Below are 12,318 nucleotides of genomic sequence, written 5' to 3' on the forward strand. Positions count from 1 at the left end.
TCAAACAAACCAGAAATCCAAATACATCACTTCCTGTGACTTCCCTGACACGAAGCGAATGTATAAGCTTTCATGATCTAGATATTTTATGTTATATTCATCGGTGGATGAAAAACAGACATTTCTAAATTGCTGTGGATTACTGCTTTTTTTTTTTAAGTGTTTTTCTTCTGTTGAGAGTTGGCGCCCCGACCGACTCTAGTGTTCAGTTTTGTGAAGAGCCCTCATCGTTCACCGAGTGCTTATGCATTTCATACAGCATGAACAGACACAGTGAGGGCCTGCTCTGTTTTTTTTTTGTGTTGTTTTTTTTTTGTTGAGGCCCTAGTAGAGCCGGGCTGGACTGTGGCCCCATGATGGAGAGAGGTGTCTCTGCAAAAGTGAAAACAAATTCTCTCCTTGGCTGGCATGAGCTATGGCACTGTGAGGCTTTATTGTCCCGGCCAAGGTGATAAGGGAGAGTAATTGCGTATTATACTGTCCGAGAATGTCAGGTCCAAACTGAGCACGAGTGCCCCATCCATCAACACACGACGGTGCGCGTTTATGTGTGTGTATGAAACTGTGTCCCACACTCCCATGATGCATCACGTGTGCGCTCTCTCGTGCGCGAGGGAGGATTCATGTCTGTGTATTTGCACCCGCGTGGTCATATCGGAGATGTGTAATTTTTATTTAGGCGCGGGCGACAGTTATCTTTGTCCGTGTCTACGTATGTATGTGCATGTTTGTCTTGCCGATCCACGGTAACACACGTGTGTGTGTGTGTGTGTGTGTGTGTGTGTGTCCGTGGGCAGGTTTAGATAGAGCCCAGGAGCAAGTCAGGCAGCGTCATTAATCAGCGGAGGGTTTGTGTGTGACTCTCCGAGCTGACATCATTACATCCTACACCATGCAGTAGCTCACCGCTTGGCCTGCCCTATCTGACCAGCCCGAAGACTCGCAAAACTCTCACACACGCAACGCGCACCGCTATTTCTACACCGTTTCATACAATTACAAATCTGATGATGTATAACGGATGTCTTCAGACGTATCTCCAGTGCTCCCAGCAGGCCTCCAGATCCACTCGCAGTCTCAGAGTAGGCAGCACCCACTGCTATCAAAGAATTTGCGGGATGTAAATATTATTTGTGTAACAAGTTGTGTTTCACTGTTCGCGTAAAGTGTTTTTTAGTCTTTTTCCGGTTGCAGCTGTTTCACAGAGGCGTATTTAGGTTAGATGAATGCTTTGAGAGTCCGTCCAAACATGGCTGCTCCCTCAGCTCCAAAACCCAGTTTGAGGGGTTTATTCTGTAGTGTGTGTGTGTGTGTGTGTGTGTGTGTGTGTGTGTGTGTGTGTGTGTGTGTGTGTGTGTGTGTGTGTGTGTGTGTGTGTGTGTGTGTGTGTGTGTGTGTGTGTGTGTGTGTGTCATCATTGCAACAAAATAAAATGTTAGCACAGCAAACCTTTTCTTGGGAAAGTTGCCAAACTGTTTATCTTATGTTTTCTCCCTCATGACTCTCATCTTTTAATCTTTGTTTTTTTTTATCTATTCCAAAAAGGAATAAGGCCTTTTATCTTTGTTTGTCTCCCTCAGATCCAACTGTGCTGAGAACATCCGGAAGCACATTCTCCATACGGGCAAACACGAGGGCGTGAAGATGTACAACTGCCCCAAATGTGACTCTGCCACCAACTCTCCCATGGAGTTCCGCAACCACCTGAAGGACACTCACCCTGATATCGAGAACCCAGACCTCGCCTACCTGCATGCAGGTAACTGTGTGTGTGTGTGTGCGCGCTATTCCTTTTGAACTATGCCATTTCCATGGTCATTCATCTTCATTTTCTCCGTGTGTAATGGCACACAGACACACAGACATACACTATAAGCCCACAGACAAATCAACATTTGAAATCCTTCCATGGATTCATTGGATGAACCAGCTGACTGCCCCCACAACCCTGTCCAGGCTCTCCGCCGCTCCACAGAGGTCAGATCCTCGAGTGTGTTTTTGTCAATGGATCGGGTCTTGCTATCCGATGCTGATGGAGGGCACCCGGACACAAAGGGGCAGCGCTCAAAGATTGCAGGTCTGGCCATCCCTGCCAATCACTCAGGCCATAGAGACAGATGAAATCGTGTTCCTCCACTATTGGTTCCTTTGTATCCCAGTGTTCTCCCTTTGTCCTTGAAGGCCACCAAATCCAATCGGCCGAGTGCTTGTCCTTCAGAGGAGCAGAGAGGACAGCCTTTATCCCGTTATCCCTTTGACCTTACATAAAAGCTATAGAGTTGGAGGGGAGCATCATGGGAAAGAGGCCACTCGGGGACATTACTGGAAGTACTGTTGTTTATTTCCTGTTGTAACTGAATGGATCTGGAGCTGTGTCTTTGTGCTGACTCTGAAAAGTTTATTTTCTTTTAAAAAATGTCTAAAACGGACTTAATCCTGGTGTAATTTCAGTTGTTCTGATTCGATAACTAACTTTGTTCTCCTTCACTTCCATGTCCTAACCTCCCCACGCAACCTTTTTACCTTCAACTATTCATAAAAACACCTCGCTCCTTTGTCTTCTCCGTACCCTCTCACCTTTAACCAAAGTACACCTTTACGCTCCTTCTTACCCTTTCACTCCAGAATTTCCCTCACCTCTGTTTGTCCTTATGCACGGCTGACCTTTGGTGAAGAAGATTCATTTTGTTGCTTTGTGTGGTCCGTTAAGCCATATGAGAGCAGCACAGTTTTAGCAAATAAAGGAGATTTCTCTCTATGAGCCAAGGCCAATGCTGTGGCTCCGTCTTGAAGGTGGTTATGATCTTGCTGCGATTCCACCCAGCTCCACCGAGCGATGCTTGACTGTCCACTTTCAGGCCCTTTTCAGTTTTTCGGTGTTAAAGAGCGTTGCATGTCGTCTTTCAGTCATTTTGAGGACACATCCTGCTCTTCCCATCAAGTTAAGCAGCGTGTTTTCAAGATGTCATCTTGACCCCCTAATTCATATTCCGGTCACAGCAACACCACAGATATGAACCCAGAGAATGGCAGCAAAAGAAATTATTCAAAGATACAGCTGATGGTGTGGCGTCGATAATCAACAACACTTTACCTGATCAGACCAAAGCAATCAAACTATAGGTGGTTTGGAAAGGCATTGAAGGTACACTTGTGATCTCTCCCTCTTTCAAAAGAGGCAAAAGGGAGGTGGGGGTAGTAGCGGAAAGAGCAGTGTTTCATCTAAGTAGACAGAACGAGACCAAAAGAAAGAGACAGGGGAAAAAAAGATTAAGAAGGTAGATGTTGAATTAACCTGCTTGTGATTGCTCTCTGTCAGAATGGCACCGGGGCCAGCAGCAAGAGGAAAATCATCTGTGATGGCCCTTCCCGCTGTTCCCCCTTTGAAAGACACAGATCAAACGCACCCTAGTCACGGGCCCTCGCAGCCCCTTGCGCCCGATTGATTGACACCCGAACGTCTGCACCGCTGCTCTGCCTTTCCATATCACTCTCTCTCTCTCTCTCTCTCTCTCTCTCTCTCGCTCTCCATCTTCCCTTCTTTATTCAGCGTCGCACTTCGAATTAAAGCCCTTCTCAAGGATGAAAGCAGAGGTCCTTTGCAAACGAAGGAAGAGAGGGAATTAGAGCCAGCAAGTGATGGAGGGGAATGATGATTAGAATTAGAGGGGGGGGGGAAAGAAGAAAAAAGGAGGTTAGATATGTGAGGGGAAAATGTTGCTGATAGGACACATTTTAATAAAATGGTAATGACAATTGTCTTCCCTGTGTGATCCGCGGAGAGATATGCCAGAAAGAAGTGGCGCCGCCTGTGTGATCTCGCCATAGATAGCACTGCAGCAGAATTAGAGCTACAGGTACCTCGGAGCAACTTTGCTGAATTACCCGTCTGCGGGAACTTTCTTTCTAGTTAAAATGCTGCAAGTGCGCTACGACCGGAGCAGCTTTGGGAAATAGCATATTTCCTTCTTCCGCTGCTGTCTCCCTCCAGCGAGGTCAGCCGTGGTTGCAGGGCAATGGCTTTGTTAAATCAGCCTCCCGTCCTGCTCGATACCCAAAACCACGTTACGTTCACAGGTGAGATGTCGCCATTAGCTTTGTCACGGCGTCTTCATCCCACTGTTTTCAAATTGTGAAATATTCCCCTTATTATATTTTCAACCAAGGTTATAATTGCACATCTTGGAGGCAAAGCGATCAAATGCTTTGTAATTAGCTAACAGCGACTGGGTACTTGGAGCCGCTGCTTAGTGCCTCGAAAAGATAAAACAAATAAATAAATAAAGTTCTTCAAGGCATTGTTGCCGCTTTATGCAGATTCTATTTTCCTTAATAATGTATGATGGATGGCTACAGTAGAGGGCTAGAGGAGACCTGGCCTTGTAAGTGATGATCTTAATACACAGTTACAACCACAGGCAAATTCATTTGTTTGCATATATTTTGTCCTTATTAAACAAATCTGTAAACAAATATGGGTTTGGATGGCTTTTACTTAAGTTATGCATCTGTGTGCCTCGCCGGCTCTCCTCCCTCGCTTTCACCTTCTGTTCATCATGTAATGAAACATTACTCTCCTGAGTTTTTACTTGCGTATTGTGTTACCAGGCGCGTTGGATTGCGGGAGGACAGGTGTGTGTGTCATGCAAATGCGTCCCGGTATCCCAGCGCATATGACACCGTGTCGACGTTGTGAAAGAAGCCACAGACACCGACGATAAAATCAACATCTGTTTCTAATAACAATGTGTTATATGTGACACGTTTCTGTGTTGGAAAATATGTGAAAGAAGCAGAAAAAAAAAAGCCTCCAAAAAACAATGCATCACAGTTCTTTGGGAGAAAAAAAAAAAAACACCTATAGAACATCAAGTCGTCAGCGTTAGTGATGAACCTGCGTCTTTGTGTCACCGTCCTTATGTTGCGTTCAGATGATGGGCATTAATGAAAAACACTCATTCTGTTCGGCACAATGTAAAGTCAGATTAACAGTGTGAATCATTGTGCTGATGCTGTCACAGCATAGGTTTAGTTACTGTGAGTCGTATCTAACAAAGTCAACAATCAGGCATGTGTTGGCCTAACGGAAAATATCAAAATACTTAACTATTACGGAATTGAGCTCAGCTGTTATCATAGCAATCCCACATAGAAAATACATTTTACAAAGTTTTCTTAATGCCTCTCAAAAACCACTGAATATGGCCTAAAGTATGTCTCCACTGCAACACTCACTATAAACACTCTGTTATTGTGTTTGTTATTCCGTCTCCATCGTGTCTAATTCTCCCGACCACACAAACAACCTCAGCACGCCTGCATGTAGAAACTTGAAGATTAGCTCGAGCCCTTGTTGGGGTGTTAATTGGAGAATTCCCTCATGGAGGAACACCTTTCAGCTTCGTCTGGTCCTGAATGACTCACATTGAGGACGGCAGTGAATTGTTTTGAACTCCTAACACTTGTATACCTCTTCTGTCCTTTCCATCCACACACTCGGCATGGTGTCTCGGTTTAGCCACTACAGTTGAGAAGCAGCTGCTCAATGCCAGTATGTCCCAGGAGATATGCAACAAGGGGTGTGTGTGTGTGTTTGTGTTTGGGGGGGGGGGGGGGGGTTAGCTAAGCGGTTTAGGGGGAAAATGCACACTGTCGGTTGCATGCGTCTCAGTAAACCAATACGGTGGCGGTCTGGGCCGAGCGAGCAGCAATTCCTGCATAATGACCTGCTCCAATGAGCGTGAAAACTCCCCCAACTGGCTGCATTTATCACCCATCAGCCACAACAAACGGCCTTTTGTTTCATCCACCTCTTCCGTTCCCTTCCTTTCCCTCCTGGCACCAACCCGGGAGCCTCTGTTCAGCCATTTAGTGGCCATTCAGAGCCTTGACTGACAAGTCCCATCCAATCAGTGTGGCGACGTGGAAGGCAGTAGGTTTCTGGCTGCTCTGAATGTGAACTGTTGTCTCCATTGTGTGTTTTTGCCACCTTTAGGCCATCGCAGACAGATTTCTCCTTTTTTCCCAGATGGTTAATGATGACTGGACGTGTAGTGTCATTGATTGGGTCAACCTCTGCCTCTGGGTGAAGTTCTGTCACTGTCATAACATTCGAGGCAGATTGATGACACTTGATATATGCTCCCTGGTGTTGCAGTGGCACAGTTGTGTAGGTGCTTGCTTATGTTGCACTATTCTCGAAAGCATGCAGATGGTTTATGTAGGGCACAGCCGAATAGATGCACAGTGTGATAGCAGGACCAAATTTGGAAGATAGAAAGTTGCATGTTACAAAGAGGGTACAAAGAGGAGAAAAGTAGTTTTGCAACCACACAAATAGATGAGATTTAGCTACAAAGTTTTAATTTTACAATCTGGTTAAAGTAGTTAACGAGCAAACATCAATCACCGAAACCTCTTTTCCTGAAAATACCTGGGGAATAATTTCTAATGTGTTGGCGCACTTCAAATGCTTAACTTCTTTCTTTTTATTCAAAATACAAGGAAAGTCATTCGCTGTATGTTTGTTTGCGTTTGTCGGGACACCGTTTGCTTTCATGTGAACATACAGAACTCAGACAGCAGCACACACAGACACACACAGACACACACGGACACACACAGACACACACAGACACACACAGACACCTTGTTGCAGTGACATGTGGTGGTGATGCTCGCGGGCAGGGCTGGTCTCCCTGTATGGGACGGTGAATATGGGACCAGACAGGCCGCCGGCTCCTATAAAACCTCATCCATAATTCAATCCTCCTTCTCCCTCAATTCAGACACTGTACATATCAAGCTACAGCTAACAGCTAACCCGTCAAAGACCAGCTAGAAAGAAGGCTGTTACGACTGATAAGGAATGTGAGTAAAAGATAAAAGAGAAGAAAAGAAAAGGAGAGCATGTTGTGAGACAAGGCCAGACTGCTGATTTTCATTTTCTTGCCCCTCTTGACCTGGACTGGGAAAACATGGCTCCCTAGTACCAGCATGTTTTCCGTGATCTACACCCTCATTGGCTGAAGTGAACTTCTGAGATCTCCACCACGACCTTTGCCCCCTTTTCTGCGCCAAGGACCCTTGTCTTCCCCCTTCGCCTCTCCAGCCTCCATGTGTCGTGTGTTTGGTGGCTCTCCCAACGTTTCTGCATCTCTAATTAGCAAAAGGCTCAACTTTCCCAACTAAACAACCAATTACCAACACTTTAGCCCAGCCCAGTCCCATGTTTTCTGATACAGTGGCCTATTAGGGCCCCTTATATTTTCCCCCAGCATAATTGAATCCCCTGGCTGCTCATCAGTGGGCTAATTTAAGCCAATGTGCAGAGTTGGTAATCAGAGGGGCCTATTACACTATCAGACCCCAATTAAGTGCCCTCTTATTTCCAACATAACAAGCCACTATCACTACTGCTGTTATTGTGTTTCCCTCTTTAGTGGGCAGTTTTGTTTGGGTAAATCTGTTTGGAGAGCAAGAAGAAAAAGAGGGAGTTTAAGTGTTGCGTTAAGCATTGGTGCAGGTGGTGTTCTAAGAAATGCTCATAGATGGAGAAGGAAACTAATTAGGGGGAATATCCGGAGAGCAACAAACGGCCCATGTTCCTTCTGAGTGATGTCGCTCAGACAGTCCTTCAATGTGAAAGTTCTTCTAGCGTACTTGGTAGTACTACAACAGGTCATTTAAGAGTTTTATGTAAAAATAAAATACGCCTGCTCTCAGCCTAAATCCCAGATTTGGTGATGAAACGACTGAGTGAAATTCAAGCATCTCATTAACATAAGAGAATGCCTGGCCCTGATAGGTTCTTTTTTTCCACCGCCATTATTCGGGTTCAATGAGTGCACATATCACCAAAATCTTGTTAGGAAATTTATGAGCAGCGAAGTCTTTAAAGTTTAAAAAAAATTTCAAACATCCATCTCCTGCTGCCACTTGGGCCTGCCAAAATCTGATGTGGCTTAATGCAGCTTTAACTTGACAAATAGATTTGAAATGGAAAAAGGTTTAGAGATGAATGCCTTCACCACCAGCACAAGTACAGAATATCTCACTTTTTTTTTTTCTTACTCTTTTCTTATTCTCCCTCCCTCCCTCTTTTTTCCCCTCTGTCCTGTCTTGGTGACTGGTGCAGCTGAGGGGAGCCAGAGTGTGAAAGAGGCCCACAGAGGGCTGATGAGGACTGTCTTAGCAAAGCGTGTCTCAAGTCTGGGACTGCAGCATTTCAGTGTGTCTCTCTGCGTGTGCGTTTTCATATATGTGTGTATGGGAGCTAGAAATGGACTGTGTGCGTGTCTCCAAAGTCTTAGTGTGTGTGTTTAGTGTTGGTGTCGACTCCCCATAGCCTAATTAAAGGGCGAGGAAAGCCACTCACTGGGAGATTAAACCTAAAAGGGTAAATTAGCACTCAAAAGGGGTGTGGCAAATTCACACATACGCACAGGCCATGAAATCTCTTCTGACACCTGTGAAAAAAGGGTAGAAAAAAAGAGAATAAGGAGGATGGAGAGAGGAGGGGGGGGGACTTTTGTGTTTCTGTACCAGAGCTATGTATTTGTTGAGAGGAGGATCTCAACAGGGCACTTTATTTAAAATTGGAGATCAGAGTTTGGGAAGCTGCCGGGTTCCCGACGTGTGTGTTGGTTGCTTGGATGTGTCTATTTTACTTTAATTATCTTACCTACTTGAAAGTCGCTTTGGATTTAAGGGTCCAAGAATGTCTTGAAATGTCTAATTGAATAAGAGTAAATGTGAAAGTATCAGCCTTAAACTAGATGATTTAACGAAAAATATTCGGGCTCGTGGAAGTACAAACTTTAACTGTATTACATGTCGGTGGTGAAATACGTCTTAAATTTAGTTTAAACTTACATTAAACAATTTATAAAACATTACATTTGACTTGTTCACTTTTAAATGTCCTGCCATGCAGATAGTTCTGGCTTTATTTGCCGTGTTTTCGAAGGGGTATGCTAGCGACAGGCACATTAAAACAAGAATGATGCCTTAAATTCAAACTGCAGGCAGAAATATACTGACCTTAAGTCCCTGCTATGAGATATGGAATATTTAAAACATCCATGCCCCCGGTTTATAAAGCAGCTTCTCCCGTTATTAATGTGTAGTCTCCAAGCCCAGGCTCACAGTTTCCATTAATAATTATTTTCTACCACATATTTAAAACATTTTAAATAAAACTGTGCACTTTCATTCATCAAGCGTGGCCGGGACTGATTTATTTATTTCTTATTCAGTGACCTCTGATAGGCCTTCTCGTTGGTGAAGAGTGACGGTTTGCAGCGGTGTAGTTTGTGTGACATCGCAAAGCAGATTCGCGTGTGAGGGACAGACAGAGTGTTGCATCATGGGTCACCCAGCTTCATATATGCATTTAAGCCCCGGGCTACACTGATATCCCTTCATGACTGTACTCACACTACTCTCTCCCTGCATCAGCTTTCTGCCTCTTTCTTCTGGTGCCGTGTGATTGTTTGTGTGTGTGTGTGTGTGTGTTGCTAGTGAGTGATGTGACTCTGGGCCAGCAGCTGAGCTCCACCATGCTATCTGTCTCTCTGTCTGTCCGTCTGTCTCCTCCGCGTTGTCTTTCAGCTCCTGTTTGACTGCTATCAGACAAGTGTTGTTTGAGAAAGTGTGTGTACATGTCTTCTGTCAATGTCTTTCTCCAGAATCAGACATCTAGCAGAGAATCTCACACACACACACACACACACACACAGTTTTACACAGGACTACATCTCCTATCTTATAGTTCTTTGCCCCAAGGACTAAGTGTGTATGTTTGCACGTAGAAGAGATTTCATGTGTATGTGTGTTGTTGCTGCAAATACACACACACACACACACACACACACACACTCTTGCATGTCTTTCTGTTTGTGGGTGTAAGAAAATAGATCTTGGTTCTGTCACGGCTGGGCCTGCAGGCATAAGAGGCCTTAACGGATGTCTCTCTCAGTGAAACACACACACACACACTTTCTCTCACACACGCACGCACACACGCAATACAGGTCTCAGACCCCTCTCCCTCCTGGACTCGCAGTGAGGAATACAGATTCAGGCTCCTCTCTAGATAGTGATCAGCCTCGCCGTGGCTTCAGAAATGCTATCTTCACCGGGCGGCTGAATTGATAATACTCCCCCCTACGCATTTTATTACAAAGGCCCAGTTTGTAAAAAGGTAATCATTTACTGTTGCTACTATCTCCCCGGAGCCATACATCTTCTGTCTTCACAGGACAAAGTTCTCCCGCTGCTACCGACGCTGTTTTTCCCCCCCATTTCTTTTTACTTTGTCGTTGGGTTTCGCAGACGGCTACTTTTCGGTTTATTGCCTCTTGCTGCCTCAGAGTTTTACACATTACAGCATCCCACCTGGTAGAATTAGTTATTTGTGTTAAATGTGCGTGGTTTGTGTGAGTTTCTGTAGGCGTGCGGCCAGTGTTTGTGTGTATAGGGGACAGAACGGCTGAAAATGACAGTGAATGAGGGACTAATCCCTTTGGGCACATAGCGGAATCCAATACCAAGTACCAAAATCTCATCATTTCAATTATCATATTTATCATATTTATTCATATTCTCCCAGCCAGGCTTAACGCTGTCTCTCTCTCTCTCCTCTCCCTCTCTCTCACTGCTCCTTCTTCTGTACATTAATCTATTTTTTCCCTCCATTGCCGTCTCCACTGGCGACATGTGAGCCTGCCAGTCATGTTGATTGACAGCACTCAAGTGGCCTACGGAAAAGCAGCTCATTTTTCGTTTTCTTTTTCTTTTTTTCCCCCTCCTTTTGGTCAGACGTTGTGCTGTTGAATGCTGGGTCCTTATCAGGAAACCCAATTTATTGCTGTTTCTCTGGGCGAAAGGGGTTGCCACTCACGCTGACTGACAGCTCTCAGATTTGCAGGCTGCAGTGTAGGGATTTCCTTTGACTTGTTATGTTTTTCTTCTTCTTCTATTTTTTTTTTTCCGTACCGTCGGAGATTATTCCACCGCACATGGACGTGCGTATACATTTTTACACGCACACGCTCCCTCGTCTCCAAACCGTTTTGTTTTCATCTGACCTTGGCGGTGATTTTGACTGACGGACGGCGATCCGCGGTCCCGCTCGCCACACAGCGGGGTCAAGATCAGCCTTGTGAACATCTTTGTTTACGTAATTTATCCTTGGGGGGAGAAACTGTGGGTAAAGAAAATCAACAGTTAAACGAAGACAGAAAAAAAAACAACTCACTTGATTCATGCAGAGATTGGTATTTGTCTTGTTTTGTGTTTTTATGTGCGAGTGCAAAGGCATGTTTGTTTTCATTGCTAAGAGCATTACATGAGGGAATGTGGGCTCATGTATGAATTTATGTTCTCATCTCGACTCTGCTTTTACATTTCCCTCCCTGACTCTGTCACACACAGTGTGTGTGTGTGTGTGTGTGTGTGTGTGTGTGTGTGCACGCGGAAATGTTTGCCTTTGTTTGATATGCATTTGAAAACACATCGATGTATGTCATCATGTGTGAATTCTTCTTTTTTTTTTGCATGTCCCTGTCTGTGTATGCATGCGATGCTTGTGTATGTGTGTGTGTCAGCTCCCGTGTGCGTGCGTTTGTGTGTGTCGAGTATGACCTCCGAATCCTGAGGCTTATCGTGGCGGTGTTCCACATTATTGATAGCGAGCGGAGATATCGACAGGCCAAGCGCCGGCAGCTTGCAGCGGCGCCGGCAAAGCGGGATGGGACTTTGATATGACATATTGTGCGTCTCAGCACAAGCCATAAATAATTCTGACACGTTTTTGTATGCATGGGAAAGTCCTTGATTCAGCCTCCCATAAAAATAAACTTCTATTATGGAAGGTATTTGTCAAGTGGGTGCGTGATGGATGGCCCGGCGTTTACCCCGTGGCAGGACGATGGGTTATGGATGCCCGCCGCCCCTTGCCGGGGGAGGAGTCGCACCCAGCACCGCTGACACCAGAGTAATTACTACCCTCCTCACCACGGCAACGGAGGGAGGGAAGTGGAGGGGGGATGAGGGCAGGGAGGTAGGGGGGGATGTTTTATACACACACCTGCACCTCCCTCCGTCCCTCCCTCCACACTGTCCTGTAACGCCACCGGCACAAAGTGATGAAGGTGATGGAGGCCGTGATGGCAGCGAGGATCAGACGTGGACGGATGGACAGATAGATGGTTGGACACAGTGGATGGATAAATAGATTTTCAAATTGATTGATTGATTAATTAACATACTGGGTAGACCTTTCCATTCCTCATGAAGATGTTACATGTCATTTTA

At 45.3% G+C, this 12,318-nt stretch overlaps 1 protein-coding gene across 1 annotated transcript in view; it reads left to right on the forward strand.

The window, feature by feature from the left end:
* znf407 (zinc finger protein 407) overlaps nt 1-12,318 on the forward strand; it is a 136,131-nt gene that overhangs the window by 98,348 nt on the left and 25,465 nt on the right. The window contains exon 9 of the mRNA XM_084026973.1: nt 1,581-1,759. Within this exon, the coding sequence (XP_083883099.1) occupies nt 1,581-1,759 (179 nt within the window). The remainder of the gene's footprint in view (nt 1-1,580; nt 1,760-12,318) is intronic.

This window comes from Eutrigla gurnardus, assembly GCF_963514095.1.
Source record: "Eutrigla gurnardus genome assembly, chromosome: 14".
Lineage (NCBI taxonomy): Eukaryota > Metazoa > Chordata > Actinopteri > Perciformes > Triglidae > Eutrigla > Eutrigla gurnardus.